This window comes from Bos grunniens, chromosome 4 (assembly GCF_055505025.1).
Source record: "Bos grunniens cultivar Pamir isolate PY7600 chromosome 4, Bosgru_T2T1.0, whole genome shotgun sequence".
NCBI classification, from domain to species: domain Eukaryota; kingdom Metazoa; phylum Chordata; class Mammalia; order Artiodactyla; family Bovidae; genus Bos; species Bos grunniens.
The window spans coordinates 81,362,117-81,379,112 of NC_141168.1; the positions used below are offsets into that span (position 1 = coordinate 81,362,117).

At 33.0% G+C, this 16,996-nt stretch overlaps 1 protein-coding gene across 5 annotated transcripts in view; it reads right to left on the reverse strand.

Moving 5' to 3' along the window:
- The window catches only part of HGF (hepatocyte growth factor), an 84,201-nt gene that overhangs the window by 54,641 nt on the left and 12,564 nt on the right, over positions 1–16,996 (reverse strand). For 2 of the 5 annotated variants that reach the window (XM_086397162.1, XM_086397164.1), the window contains 4 exons: positions 14,255–14,367; positions 12,294–12,408; positions 6,641–6,768; positions 585–705 (listed from right to left, as the gene is read on the reverse strand). In XM_086397162.1, coding sequence (XP_086253288.1) covers positions 585–705; positions 6,641–6,768; positions 12,294–12,408; positions 14,255–14,367 — 477 coding nt within the window. Of the gene's footprint in view, positions 1–584; positions 706–6,640; positions 6,784–12,293; positions 12,409–14,254; positions 14,368–16,996 lie in introns of all 5 variants that reach the window. The other 3 variants (XM_086397161.1, XM_086397163.1, XM_086397165.1) reach the window with 2 other exon arrangements.

Here is a 16,996-nt window from a genome sequence, read left to right on the forward strand (position 1 = left end):
GCCTATGAAATTTATAGACCAAAATACACATAATTTTTAAACTCAAAACATTCTCCTGAGGAGAAATGTAAACTTGGTTGCCTGACTGCCACATAGGCAATTTAAAAATCTACCATAAAAAAGCAGCCAAGGAATTGTTTGTTCCACCTTTAGCCTGTGACACGGTGTCATACAATGACCCCACTTTACCTGAGTCACAGGAAGGTATGGCACAAGGAGGAGATTGGCTTTTGGTTAACAATAATGCCACCCTCCCCAGCTTGGACCTGTCGAAGTGGTTATTATTGAATGTACTTTTATCTTTTTTGCTGCCATGGAAGAGAAAGAGGAAGCATCTGTTAGTGTTTTCCTTTTGTACCCACTGATGCTCCTGTGTTCAGGACCATCCTGATTTCAGGGACTCTCAACCTAATCAGCCAAGACCTGTGCTGTAGTCAGCACTCTCATGTACCTCATCATAAATCCCTCTGTCCCAAGACTATCAGGAAAACATTATAGAAAGAGAGTTTCCATGTAATTTGTCATGGGACAAATTACAGTTTGTAAAGAGGATCACTTGGAAACGTGATTTGGTGGTATTTTACCTTTCTGGCAAGAATTTGTGCCGGTGTGGTGTCTGATGATCCCAGCGCTGACAAATCTTGCCTGTTTCTGTGTGATCCATGGGACCTCGGTAACTTTCCCCATTGCAGGTCATGCATTCAACTAATAAAATCAAAGCATGGCATATTAATTGCTTCTGACAGCAAAATCAAGAGCACCACTGTTCCATTTAAAGAACAGTAAATCACCTAAACAGCAAGGATATTTTTAGGAAAACTTATATACTATTTTAACTTAAAATTAGGGCTCAATGTCCATCAACAGTGGCATAAAATACTCCCTACAGAACTTTTCACACAGTTTAAATGGAATTTTTGTAGTTAGTGTCATACAAAATTACCACAGGGCCAAGATACTACCTTCCTAATTTTTGATAACTATCTGAAAGGTACCTAGAAACTGAAAAGTCTTTGGGAATTTTCCCTGTGTCGGTCTATAATGCCAGGGATCTCAACATCTATACTGTCAACATAATAGTGCTCCTCTTTCAACTTACCCTCCAATACATACACAGAAAATGCACAGTTTGAAATGAGTACACATCATACTGCTACCGTTAATGCAAAGATCAGGACCACACAGATTTGAGAGACCAGCTTCAAATAGTAATCTAGTACTATTTAAAGAATACAAATATTTTAAAACAAAAAATCACAGTTCCTTTCTATTAGTGAGCATCCACATCGAATAACCGAGCAGACTTACATTCTTATCTAAAGCTTAGGATGGAATATGACCTACTATTGAACTTCTTGTACTCACTATTTTTAAAAATCTATAAACTGATCTAACTATGCTAAATATTACTGTTGATTCTCTGAGGTTAATTAATAGTTTTCTGGCTGGCACCTTAGGCCACACTGAAAACTCTGAATCATATCAACTAGCTGAAAATGAGACTTCTCAAATGGACAGGTTGATTTGATGTAGCACAGCAGGCACCCTGTGGAATAAATCATTGCTTGGCTTTCCTACGAATCCGGCAAACTTCCCCAAACACATCATTTGTATCTTGTGATTACTGATCATCTAACATTAGCTGAAGTGGGAAAAGATATCAGGGTTTCATTTTATCCACTGGGATCTAGGCTAATGAGTATTTATAGTAGTTTGGGATATACTATTAGAATCATCACTTTTGAAACTTTAATTTTTATAATCTAATAGGACATTAACAATTAAATCTCTAAAACATGAAACCATTTGGCCTGATCTATCTACTTCTTTTCATGTAAGTTAATCTATGAAGTAAGAAAAGAGACAGATTCAGCTTCCTCTCATTTGATACTAAGCTCCCCCAGACAACAGTCGGTAACACCTGAGGGGGTCCAAGAGCATGTAGATAAAAGCGCTCTGGCTGGCAAAGATCAAATCCGCATAGGTTACGGATCATCACATTTCCGCTTTCCATCTGAATAGGATTACAAGCTTACTTAGTCTCCATTTTGAAAAGAATGTAAGGTTTGATAGGTTCACGTATCATCGATCATTGTCGTTTGCTCCTTTGTATTGAATGAAAGCATATAATAGAATCCTACAATCACAGATAAGGAATAAATATACACATGTACAATTTCTAATCTTTAATAGTACTTAAGAATCAGAATACACCTATTTTGTGTCCATTAGAAAATGCAGTTTATAAGAGTATATCCTTTTCAAATTAGAGCAAATAAAATTATTTTTTGGGAAATTGTTGTGGAGCATTATTAAAAGAACGTTTCTCCTGAAACTTTAGAATTTTTAAATTTCTAAAGGAAAAATAGCTACACAAATGAAACAGGTGATTCTATAAGATGACCACTTTCCAGCATGAGTGGTAGATAGAGCTTCTCCAGACTTTAATGTGCATAAACGTTACTTTGAGATCTTGTCCAATAAAGGACAAGTTCTGACTCGGTGAATCAGGGTTGGGGCATTAATAGCAAGCTCCCAGTGGATGCTGATGCTTCTGGTTCTTGGACCTCACACCGAGTGACAAGTTTGTAGATAATCTGTTCAATTCTGAAAGTTCTTAGTGTTTGGCAGTAATAGCTTTTAGGAGAGAATGGATTTTCCTTAGACCTTGAAGAATGGATGACATGTGGATAAACTATAAAGGGAGCAAAATAACCTAAATGGTTCCCCAAAAATGAACTAGTATGCTATGTTTATAGTATAGTGAAGGGAGAGTTATGAATGCAGGTGCAAACCTAATGAAGTTGAAAAAATAATAAAACTTAACATGAATAATGTTCAGTTTTGGAAGGCAATGAAAGTTGCTGTTGGGGTAGGAATTAAATGTATCCTGTGAGGACTGAGATGCTAAAAATATAGTTACATATTCTTTGATTATTCAGTATTGTGAACATGTAAGAAATCATTTGATCCTTGCAGTGAGGAAAGCAAAGCTCACAAAAGTTTTAAGGGACTTACCTAAAACAGAAAATGCCAGATCTGTAACTAGAACACAGGTCAGACCCACAGTCCAGTGCTCTCTCCATTCCCCTAACTGTCTATCCATCCTATATATTTAACTTGTTTCCTATACATTCTAACTGGCCAAGATAGACCAAAAGTAAAACTTTTAGAAGGTCAGTCTCCCTGTCTTTTTTTAATATTGTCCTCATTACCCTCTTCCCTCTTTTTACAGCCATCAGTTGTTCTCCTGTTGGTTTCTCACCTATTGGAGGTTACAAGAAACTTATCTAAGGATAAAAAATGTGTGGTTCTTCCTTTGCATCAAACCATCCGGTTAGTCATAAAAATTACTTTGAGAAAGGCAAATTTTGATCTCATATTTACTTCTCAATCTTTGAGAATTCTAAGACTCTTCTAAGTTTTCCCAGCTCATAGTCAAGCCATCCAGGTGTAAACCAAGTCCATCTAAGGACTCAGGTGAGGGCATTAACTAGATAATAGTTCAAGAAGGTAAGCATTGCATCTCCTGTTCTATGCTCTTTTGACTCTCTCTGTTATAGCTAATGTATTCCTTAACCATTCCAGAAAGCTCTCCCCTTAAAATTAAAAAAAAAAAATTATGTCCCAGTTCTCATAAATTCAAACAAAATCTCTATTCATAAGTAGAATATTTTTTCTCATTATAGTTCTGCCCTAATTGATAATACAAAGGTACACACACTATACATTAATCATAAGTAGGATTAATTTAACATCTTTCTGGTATACTAACCAACTAAACTCGAAAGTTGCTCTGTTCCATTTTTCTCAGTCATAAAGTCACAAGTGATCTGAGTTTACAGACTAAAACTATTTTGAAAGTATCTCTCAGATAAATCCATGCTGGTGATTACTTCAGCAAAACAGAATGTTTAAAATATGAATAGTCTCACAAATCCCCATTTATAAATAATAGTTTTATTTAAATCTTTGTTTTTAAAAGTCTTTTGCCACACAGGAATTACACATTTAAAGTTATGGCAGAATTATTTGGTATTTTATGTGTAAGTATTTAAAAATATAATTATGTCTTAATAAAATGCATTTACTTGAATATTTATCATTTAAAAAAACCTGTTTCAATGACAAATGATTGCTTTATTTTAAATCCCAAGCAAATGTTAAAGCAAAAAGTCAGATTTCATATACCTCAATTTTCCATAATCTTTGAATTAAACATTAATGGTAGTATTTTCTTTACATAGTTATGTAAGGTTTTAAATGTGATAAATGAGTATTCATTTTCTTTTGGAATGCTTAATATACTTCAAAGGTTTAACTTATAAGATAATAACTTTAATATCAGATATATTTTTATGAACCAAAATTTCAAATTTCAGATAATTATTTAAAGCAAAAATTTTAATACAGTTAGAAAGATTTCAAAATATATAGAAAGATTTCAAAAAATATATATTGTTTTACTTGTCCTTTTCCAAATAGTCCAAAGTTGATTAAAGGAACTTTAATTTTAAAATATACAAAATGATGGCATCTTTAATGTTTCATTCATATAAATAACCTTTGGAACTTGACATTTGCAATATCCATCTATTAAAATGTCTCACCCATCAAACTATTTAAACATTGTGAATTTTGAGGCTTTTTCCCTCATATATATATTTTAATAGAATTTACATCATATGTACATTATTTTGTATATTTTATATTATCCATTTTGTAAATAACTCTTTCTCTATTAATGTTTGACTATGCTTCTTCTTATTTTAGAGCCTCTTTATTAAAATCCTTCTAAAACATTGTTCATTTTAGTATGAGCTTAAATATCAAAGCTCAATTCACAGTCCTGATATATATTTAGCCCACAGGACAGGTGTTGGTTTACTTCTCTCACAGGAGAGTTTTGCAAGTACTGTCAGACTAAGTAGTTTCCAGAAAAGTATACCCACAATCTTTGATGCCATGGTGACCAACAGCATCAAGTGCCATTCGTGCTACTGAACAAGGTCCTTTTCTAAGGGAGGTGTGATAATCTCAAATCATTGAAAAAAAAATATTCAAGATGTATACCCTAATAAGAATGACCAGAAATTTTCCCAGTCATTTATTTTTTAGCACATTTATTTTTTGCCTGATAGTTTAAATCTGTGTGAATATATTTCGATGAAGTTTCTTCTTATAAATCAGGGGTTGAAAAATCACATTCCCACAAACTAGGCACACAGAAAAAATGCTAAACTGTTTAAAGTTTGACCATTTTGCCTTTCCTTGAAAACACTGTCCCAGGTCAAACAAAACCAATAAATAAAACTCTTTGCCAATAATTTCCAACCTCAAAAAACTGTGATAGCAGAGAAATCCCTAAAAGTAGAGTTTTCTTCCATGTGCAAACTTAAGACAGATATTAAATACAGACTTATTCATACAAAACAGACTTATTCATAACGTTATCACAGATCAGTTTATTATTTTTAAAAGAAAAGAAAACAATGAATAAGTTATAGTGAACAGAATATGATATGGAATGGAAAGTAAGAATTTACAAACAGAGTTGGGACTGGCTCTAGCACATTAATTCAAGAATTTTAAACTAACTAACAACAAAAAACAAAATTTGACTTCTCTGTGACAAATAGCTAACAACGGCCTTTTTACGTGATAAATATCAACCTAATATTTAATGAATACTATGGAAGAAATAGTTCAAAGGTATTTGATTAATAACAAACAAGCAAGATATCCTACTATAAAGATTGGACAGCATTCCAGCAGTAACCCCCACCCCAAGCACTTCAAAACCCTACCAAATTTTTATCAGAATTTAATCCATGTTTCATTGTGATTTTTAGAATTTTAGTTTCGGACACCACTAAAAAGCCAGCTATTACGTAGCCAGAGACTAAGAAAACCGAGTACAATGCTGAAACGGTTACTTTTCCTTGTCTTCGGTCATTCATTTTCCACTGGAAAAGTAAGGAAGGGCCCTTTCATGCTGTGAGAGGAGATGAATACGCGGATGTGGAGTGGCTGCCTTCAAGACAGCTGGAATCTATAGATTTGAGCTCTTCAGATAACATTCTGAATGGTACTTAGTTCCAGACTACGTGTCAAATTTGGTTCTAGACACATATTCACCAAAACACATACAGGGCATTCAAAATTTCAGTTACCCCCTTCTTCATTCTCTTCTGGTTCTGTATACCCTTGCCACACCACTTCAATACAGATTTGACAAAACTTCTGCAGAAGCAGGTTCTGAATGTATAGAATTAGTATTACAAGTAAAGGGCTAAGTGTCATTTGGCTCCTTTCCGGTGAGGAGATTGAGGGAATAGATTGAGGTATATGAGCTCAAAACAGTAGATGAAGAAGCCCAAATTTTACTCTACCCAGAGAGATACCTCAGGCTCCTTTGAAATTCAAACTAACTCCCTCCATTACTTTGCATTAATTTGATGATAATCAGTTTTTAATTTTTAAAACATCCTATAAAAATGCTCAAATAATGATCTACAGTTGCATTTGCATGGACAGCATATTCATTGTGATTTAATTCAATTCCGTTAACCTTTAATGTGAGTTGCAGTTTTACACAAAGGGGGAACAGAGTGCCCCACATGGCACTCAGGTCATTTACCTTCTGAACACTGAGGAATGTCACAGACTTCGTAGCGTACCTCTGGATTGCTTGTGAAACACCAAGGTCCCCCTTCTTCCCCTCGAGGATTTCGACAGTAGTTTTCCTGTAGGTCTTTACCCCGATAGCTCGAAGGCAAAAAGCTAGTTTTAAAATGATAATCATTACAGTATAAGAGCATGCAACTTTGGGGGGCCTATTAATTTTACTAACTAGTGGATATATTTTCCTGAAAGTAGAGAAATTCTTTACTCTATCTCAGACAGCCATATATATTAACTTGAATTCTATCACTTCCATCCATTCTTAAAATACTTTAAATTTTATAGACATTTACCTAACTGAATTCTCGTATTCTGCACCAATAAGAATGATTCATCTCTGACTTTGCTAATCATTCTAGAACCTAATTGACACTGTTTGAACCATAGTTTCAAAGTTCCCCTCAAAGGTAGCAAATGATAGAGGAGAACCCCTGAGGACAGGCACTGACATCTCACTATTACATTGTTTATCTGAGATAATTACTTGTTTTTTACATATTTTCTTATGAATAATACCCCCCCTTTTCTTCACAATTGATAAACAAATTGATGAAGTAACAGAAACAAAGATTTTACACTCAAACTAAAACCAGACTCAAATTTCAGCTCTATCTTACTAACTGGAGACCCCAGTGGGCAATGTAGCCTCTTTCAGCCTGTTAGCTTACCTGTACACCGAGTATAACCATAACTTGTAACATCTTACACCTCATGTGGTTGTTTTGAGAAGTTCAAAGAGACAAGAGTAACTGAGACTTAATAAATGCTACCTATTATTAAGCACGCTCCACTTAGTTTTTAGATGTCATAGTAAAAGACAGAAATGCCATTCTCTTTAAAATTTTTTAAAGTTTTCACTGTGACTGGAGCGTGGTGCTTTCAGGCTTAGTTCATAGTATTTGGCCATAGACTGAAATACAGGACCTTTGTTTAAAATTTCTAATGCCCTAGTTATAATTTTGTTATCAGCATAAGGTATTTCAACATAAAAGCAAAAAAGTCCAAAGCTCTTTTTATTCTTTTGCACTGCTTGTGACCTTGGCCTCAGTGATACTGCATGTGTCTCCTAGACTGCACACATAAACAGCAGAAGTAAACAATATACATCTGTAGGTAACATTTGTAAGCGCTTTTTTGGAAAATCCAACTGTATTTTCAATATTCAGTACAATGTTTTCCATAAAGCTTTATTTCTACTTTTACTGATCTCGGAGTTCTAAATGGTACTTAAACAACAGTCAAATCCAAAGCTTTTAGTCTGTCAGTAAATGCTATTCAAATATGTTTTCTATGCACTTAAACTTTTAGTTAAGAAATAATGGTTTTTCATTATGCTGTAGCACATAATAAATAGAAACATGCCTTGGGTACCAAGCAATATTTTGCAAAGAAATCATTTACTTTGGACGTGAAATACAATAAAGTCCTCAGAAAATATAAATTATTGGTCAAAAATAGTCTAAGAGACTTACTACTAACTAAACAATTTCAAGATATGAATTAAGCATCATTAACATTATGAAATGTCAAAATAGTTTAATTCTTATTCCACTAGCATTTTAAATACTGGGGAATAATAATTAAACATTTGGTCTTATGATTGATACAAATTATAATTAAAGTTTATCATGACTTTACAGTTCTTAACAGTATTTAAATTTCAAAGAAAACAATGTCATCTTTTGTCTTAGTTTTAGCTCTATTATTCCAGAATAACTTAAGATAATCTTTGTGCCATTGCATGAAATGTATTTTCTTTTCATTTTTGCCAGTTATCTAATTTTTCATAGTAAATTTATAATGAAATACTCATTTTTCTGATAGAATCAAAACTGAATTTTACTTTATATTTTTTTCATAAAGCATTGCTTTTACCAAATCTACCTAAGAAAACCCCCCTGTAACTCTACTTTCTTAAAAGTTTGGCTTGTTATAATAATAAGAATAGGTTATTGTTAATCATGAAAATCTACATAGTTGCCCTATACATTTCACTCGACTAGTATACAACACTAGTCCTTAGGCAATTTACTTGCTTTTTGGGTTTTCAACTTGACTTACAAAATGAATGGAGTGAATTAGATTATTATAAGGTCCTTTATTTTTATCCTTCTATGTATTAAGTTTAAAAGGCTAAGTGATGATTTAACACGTTAAATGCACACATTATAAAATACCTGAAGTTTTAGAGATTTTTGTTACACACACACACAAAACACATACACGTATACACTATACATACACAAACATAAACTATTCCAGTAGATTTGTAAAGTGAAAAAGAAGCTGTGAAGAAGTAATGAATGCATAAGTCAACAGTTTAGTAGGAAAGATGCAAGTTGGAAGGAAGAGAGATAAAGTAAAAATCTAAAATAGGTATGGTTAAAAGAATAAAGTTTTCCCAATAGAGTTAATACAAATGAAAAATGAAGAGAAAAATATGTGCTGCTTTCCACAGTTCTGTATCAGTGCATATCAAACTCCTCTTTAGGACAGGTAGGGTAAAGAGCAGTCTAGGTCATCTCTTCTCTTCATTCTTTGGTATATATAACTTTTACCCAAATTAACTGGCATTCTTCAGTGTTCTGAGGTTTTTAGTGTGCTTTTCTTTAATATATCATACTTGACCAAGTGATGAAGCCTAACCCTGTTCTTTGTTCTTTTGTGTTCATTCAACACATATTTATGAAAATCTATTACACCTCTTCTCTTCATTCTTTGGTATATATAACTTTTACCCAAATTAACTGGCATTCTTCAGTGTTCTGAGGTTTTTAGTGTGCTTTTCTTTAATATATCATACTTGACCAAGTGATGAAGCCTAACCCTGTTCTTTGTTCTTTTGTGTTCATTCAACACATATTTATGAAAATCTATTACACCCATGCCCTGTGCCAGGCAATAAGCTCTGTAATAAACTTTTACTCACATGCATACTATTTTTGGTTCTTTGTCCTTGTGACCAAAGCTTTATTTTTAGAAAGATAAGTGAAAGAAAATGTAAAATTGATTTATATCCAAATATACTTGGAAATATAACTTAGATCTTCTGGGTGCTAGCCACCCTTTGTTTTCTTTTAATATGAACTATGTTTATAGGAAACTTGATCCATTCCATCATCTGCTTCTTTAATGAATGCTGGGTGGCCAGTGAAGGATACAGATGGAGATATCAGGTCACCTGATTTTCTAGTTAAGCTTCTATACTAATTTCATCATCTATCATCATCTTCCCATTAAGCCACTTGTAAAATATTTCAATTTAGGGAGTCCGCAATAAATCACCCTTCTAGACAGAGTCATATATAGATATATATTTATTTTTCCACTTTCCATACAATTAATCTTTAGTTATCACTTTAAAAGTGTTAACCTATCATTTAGATATTCCAAATAGCCGCTAATTGATGAAAATGTGTTGCTCCCATTGAATACAAAAATTGATTAACCTATGAAGTCTTCTCTTCCTTAAAGCTCTATATCACAAGGAAATGTTTGTTGATAAAATAGCTGATTGGACTGGGAAGCTAGTTCCCAGGGAGATCTATTTCATATGTACTCCTGTAGCAGAGAATCATAATCATAGAGAATTTGGGTTGAAATAAGACCTTTCCTGGGTCAGTCCAGTGCGCTGTCCTTGACTACAGTAGGATTGATTTCAAACACTATTCCTTTGTTCATGAAATTCTTAGATCCATCTATTTAAGCAAAATGTTTTCCTCACTATGCAGGGACTGGCACCATGCAAATCCTATGAGAGGACAAAACCAATTATATTGTTTGCTTTGTACTATAATGATAAAACTATTTTTTGGAGGTATTCATGCATAATTATAAGTAATGAATTTGACAAAAATAATTAGTTGCTTTCTGTTATTCAAACACTGTAAAACTGATTCACTTGGACGCTTGCTGGTTGGCATTAACTAGACCAACATCAAAGATTTCATCCCAGTGTAGACCAACCAACTCTTTTTCTTTATATGTGGACCGATGAACTCTGTTTACTGAAGTAAAATCATCTTGCATGGTTATTCCCCACCAAATGAAAGAAAATGGACAAAGTGGGTTCATCAAGGCAAGTAAATTACCACTATTGCAAAAAGAAGTCACAGTATGTATCCTGATTTGCTGAGTGTTTAAGGCCCGAAAGTTGTTAAAAGCACAGATTTTAGAGTGGCATTGGCAGGCCTCAGATTCTGGATACACGACTTGCTAGCTGTGTGTGACTTTGAAAACTTACTAAGATCTTCGCCATTCAGTTTCACCGTATAAAAAACAGAACTAATAAAATCACCTACTGTGTGGTTCTTGGGGGCCTCCTAGATGGTGCTAGTGATACAGAATTCACCTGCCAATGCAGGAGACACAAGAGACATGGGTTCGGTTCCTGGGTTGGGAAGATCCCCTAGAGTAGGAAATGGTACCCCACTCCAGTATTCTTGCCTAGAAAATTCCATGGGCTGAGGAGTCTGGCAGCCTACAGTCTATAGGGCCGCAGAGAGTCAGACACGACTTAGTGACTGAGCACACAGGTGGTTCTTGAGAGGATTAAATGAGATAACCTAGGTATACTGTTTAACAAGGTACTAGGCACATGGTAATATAAATCTTCCAGTGCGTCTAATAACCAGGTAGAGCTATTTTAAAATACTGCTGCTAAGTTACTTCAGTCGTGTCCGACTCTGTGCAACCCCATAGATGGCAGCCCACCGGGCTCCTCCGTCCCTGGGATTCTCCAGGCAAGAGTACTGGAGCGGGGTGCCATTGCCTTCTCTGATTTTAAACTAGTTCCTGTTAAAATTATTTCCAGAATAAGTCTTGAAAAACTTTGGCTATATATAGCTCTCCAATGAGTAGATATCTGTTTCTCCTCCATGATGTTTAAAACTCTCAGACTAATGAGCCTATGGATATTATATTTACTCATCTTTAAATAGCATTCATCTGTTAATAATGAACACAATCTTTCTCTTAACTATAGATATTTAATTTCCAAGAAATAAGTTTTCTCCAGTCATTAGGTGCTAGGTGAAAAGGGAAAGGTGGTCATCTGAGACACAAATGTTTAGCAAAGCTCTATAGAAAAACTGGTGGCTAGGTTATTTCCCCCAAAAGATTCTGATTTAATCAGTCCATACTGACACCCAAGTGGTAGGATTCATTAAGGGCTTTTAGCGATTTTAATGTGCAGCCAAGTTTGAGAACCACCATGGTTAAACAACATTTGGCCCCTGGGGAAGATCAGAATTTCTCCATCTCCAACTTAGCACAAGCAACCTCTCCACTCCAGCTGCAGAGTGCTGTGCCTTCTCACAGGCAAAGAGAAGGAAAAAAAATTTTATTACTTTTTTATTATTTCTTCCCAAACACCAAGATCTATAAATTGAGGTTTTGTGGTGAAATAATGTTAGGCTACATCTTAATGATATATATTTTTTATTCTTTGGCTATCAGTTATTAATTCAGATAAGCCTTAGACTAATACATTTCAGCAAAGTTGGCTAAACTATTACAGAACTGTAGGATTAATCTGAAGGACTAACCTGGGCCTGCTAACAGACCCGTCCAAGAAAGGCTCTATCCTCCTTTCTTCGTGTTGGTCTTACCTGTGTTCGTGTGGTATCATGGAATTCCAGGGCTGACATTTGATGCCACTTTTAGTGATAGATACCGTCCCCTTGTAGCTACCGCCTTTACCAATGATACAGTTTCTAATGTAGTCTATTAAAAGAAAGCAGAAAAAAATGTTATAACCATGTGTAATATACGCTGTATATATTAAAAATAAAAATTATAAAATTCCATTTGAATCTTTAAGTAATTAATGCTTATAAACCACCACAAATACTGCAATTTCTTGCCTAAAACTTCTAATATTTTCAAAATAATGCATTTAGAGTAAGCCAAAACAAACAAAAACAACAGACCATTGAGAAGTTTTAATTTTGTGAGTATATACCTGGGAAACTCTAGAGATTAGTCTACCTGTTTAACACAGATTATTCTATATACTCAATTGACAAGGCAAATTTAATTTGGCCCAATTATTTGCTTAAGTGCAGAGACCATTTTAAGAAAATATTAAAAATAAAAATTTGTAAACTTATTTGAATTCAAGCAGTTACTTTGAGGTAATGGAAATAACTGATTATTTTGATATAAGTGATCTGATTCATTTTTTTTTTAATTAGAGGATAATTGTTTTACAAAGTTGTGTTGGTTTCTGCCATACAACAATGCAAATGAGCCATAAGTGTATATGTATCTATATGTATATCCCCTCCCTCTAGGTCACCACAGAGCACCAGGTTGGACGCCCTGTACTATTCAGCAGCTTCCAACTAGCTATCTAGCTTACACATAGAGTGTATATATGCCAATGCTATTGATTTGCCTTTACATCAGTAAAATCGTGTGAGTTTTTGTGTATGTGTGTGTATGTGACAATTACATTATTCTGATTATTATTTTCCATATTTTTTCTAACAGATTGGCTGCTAAATTATAGGACAATCAAATAGAAACAAGCTGTATATTCCTATCAAATAACAGTATATTCAGTTAGCAACCTAGAAGACTGAAGATGGTTTTACACTAGATTATGAATCATGTTTAGGATTTATAGAATTATTGGGGTGCATAGAGATCATCTTATTTTCTAACATGAATTAATTTTAATGTAATCTAAGCATTTTCCCTATTAACAAAGAAATGTCTATGTGTATTACTAAATAACTAAATTTATGAAAATATGATACAACAAAACATTAAAATTGAGACACATAGTATTATAAAAAACATAACTCATGATTATTATTTTGTGTGATGAGAGATTATTTTATTGATATAAATCTGCTTTTGAGCAAAGTAAATGCCTTGAGAATACAATATCAAATTACCAGCATAGACAAATTAACAAATAATATGGTCTCAATTCTTTTAAAGATTTTTTTAAGTATATAACTAGCAATAGATCCAATTAAATTTTCAAAACCTCCATATTTTATTATTATCAGCCATCATAAGTATAACTTAGATTAATTATCCATAGATTAAAATTTAGTTATTAGAAAAAAGTTGTTAAAATTTAGAATACTGTATAAATATACATTTATATATTTATATATATAAAATGTCTTAAACTAATATAAATATATAAAACCAATACAATATTGTAAAGTAAAAAAATAATAATAAATAATAAAAATAAATAAATAAATAAAAGCTGCACCTAATTATACCCCCCCAAAAAAAAAATAAAATAAAACATCTTAAACTAATAACTTAAGGTGGCACATTCTAAAATGAATGTGGAGAATATCAGTCCCAGGAGATGTTACTAGAAATAAACAAAGAGAGAGGGGGTAATCTAATTATGGAAAATTTGGGACAAGCTCTTTTTAAAGGGCCACACTGAAAACAGTCAAGGCGTTAGTGTCATCTGTCTTAACAGATGAATTGACTGCATAACAGATCAGGATATGATGGAAAAATCAGAAAGAACACTGTGGCAGGTAATTACATATACTTTATTTCATTATGAAATATTTAGAGAAAAGCCAGTTACCTTTGTTTTCATAGAGGTCAAATTCATGGCCAAACTCTTTTTTTACTCCACTTGACATGCTATTGAAAGGGAACCAGAGGCATCGTTTTCTTGCTTTATCAAAAACAAAGGCCCTGAAAAAAATATCTGAATGAAAAGAAGGAATACTATTTATACAGCTTTTAAAGAATAGGTACATGGTTTAACCAAGGAAGATAATATAAAAACAGATGAATTATTACATATACAGAAAAGAGGATATTTGAACCCACAATTTTGATAGTGAAATGAGACAGAACAAAATTAAATTTTTATAGCTGTAGATTTAAATACCAGATAGACTAGAACTTGAAATGGTGTCATGTTAATCTACATGAAATGTAGAAAAATGAGGGCTTCAACAAGCACAATCAATATACAACACAATTATTTGGCTTATTTATGAAGATTTTATTATTTTTGTAAATACACAGAAAGTTGGAAGGTTTTTTTGTGGTTATATACAAATGATTATATTTGAAGTATCATGATTAATTTCCAAAGTTTATAATTATAAAAAGCACATTCTAAACTGACATGTCCTAAAATGCAATAGACAAATCACAACCCCAAGAGATCCCGCTAGCAAAGAAGGATCTGAAATCAAATGTTTGGGAAATTTTACATACAACATCCTTTCTTGTTGAGTTATAAAGCATTGAAACTTATTAAAGGCTATGAAAATCCCTCTATTAGTTAGCTTTATATAAGTCAATGTTTCCTAAATAGATTTGCTTGCATAAGCATTTTTAATTTTTAAGAAACTATTAATATAATAGAGAATATGCTTCTAATATATCATCTTGACAAAAATAATTAAAATGTGTTAACTCTTAAAATCATCATTCCTACAGCTAAGTATTATATTGGATTTTTGTTGCTCATTAAAAAATATATTTCTAAAAAAAAATATGTTTCTAAAGCAGAATGATAAATACAAAAATCCCTTAACTGAGAACAGTAAAGTACTTAAAATTTTCAACACATTAAGTGTTACCATTTTTTACAATACAAAAAATAAAGTTAGAACCTGAATTATTTTCTTTCCATTAAGAAATAATATTAAAACTCCTTCTTACCATGTTCATGCTAACTATAATGCCACCATGTATAAGCATCAAATTAAGAGAAATACACAGATTTTCTAAGAATAAAGATTTTTCACTCCCAGGCCATATATTTTGAAACCTCAATTTTCTTGCAATTTTAGATAGTTCAAGTTAATCACTTATTTCTTTACATTTCAACAGCTTTTAAATAATTTTAAATGAGGGGAAATAACTTTTATAAAACAACTTTTAAAATGATGCTATAAAATTATTTAAAATATTTTATCTATTATTATATTTTTACATAGTACATTTTAGTCTATAGCTAAATAACTTCAAAAATTATATATATAAAGTCTGTGCTTTGGTTTACATGTAGACATTTTCAAATATCCACCTACAAGAACATTTTATACCTGTAATAGCATTAGAAAACAAACATAAAAATATATTGTTGCAACTGAGAAGAAATAATAAGAGAAAAACTGACTAATGATAGATTTGAATTTTGATCTGGAAGATAGTAAATTTATGCAATACGTGTTACATTTTCCTATTGTAGGGTGTTCGGAAGAGAGTGTTAAATGACTTTGAAAGTGTAATAATTAGATAAAGAATACACATGAAGATAAAAAACTAAACAAATACCTAAAAAGAAATCTTAAAATTACAAAATCAAATACCTGCCCCTTAACTTCACCTTAAAATTAAAATGTACCACACATACATGTACTACTTTTCTGTCAATAACAGGGCAGGTGACTCATTGAACCCCATCAAGAACATGTAAGATTGCCTATTTCATTCACCATTTTCTCACAGTCCATGGCAATTCATCTACTCTCAGAAAACTGTTTTTGCTCATATCATTTTACACCTCTATATGGACTGGATCCAAGCTAACAAATTCCATGAATTGCATATCTTCTTTTAAGTTTGATTTTAGGAGTCTTTATCTTAGTCATATTTTTAACTACCATCTTCCTTTCAAGAATTCATTATGTTGAGTTGTTTATGGCAGGAATGCACTTTCAATACCATTTACCCAGTCGTAGTTAGAAATTTTCATCTCTTAAGTCAGTTCTTGAACGTAAATCTTCTGAAAAGCTTAGAATCAGGCATTCTGGTCATCTTTCTCGTACAGCAAAAAAAAAACTTTCAGTCTCTATAAAATCAGTATTGTTGACACTTCCTCAGAGGAAACAGTGTTTGAGACTTCCACCTCATGCCCACTGAATCACAGATGCTTTCACGCAGCACTGTTGGTATTTTCCAAAGGTTTTTGTGTAATTGCCATTGTTTTTTAATGATTCTAGTTCATGTTACAAGCTGTAAAAAGATCTTCAATTCTTGAAGAACTTACTTTTAGAGTATTACAGTATGTCCATTCTATTCTGTATGGAATCACTAAATATATTACTTAAATAGGTGTGTGGCCTCCCTGTCCATCACCAACTCCCGGACTTTACCCAAACTCATGTCTATTGAGTCGGTGATGCCATCCAACCATCTCATCTTCTGTCGTCCCCTCCTTCTCCCGCCTTCAATCTTTCCCAGCATCAGGGTCTTTTCAAATGAGTCAGTTCTTCGCACCAAGTGGCCAAAGTATTGGAGTGTCAGCTTCAACATCAGTCCTTCCAATGAACACCCAGGACTGATCTCCTGGTGGATGGAC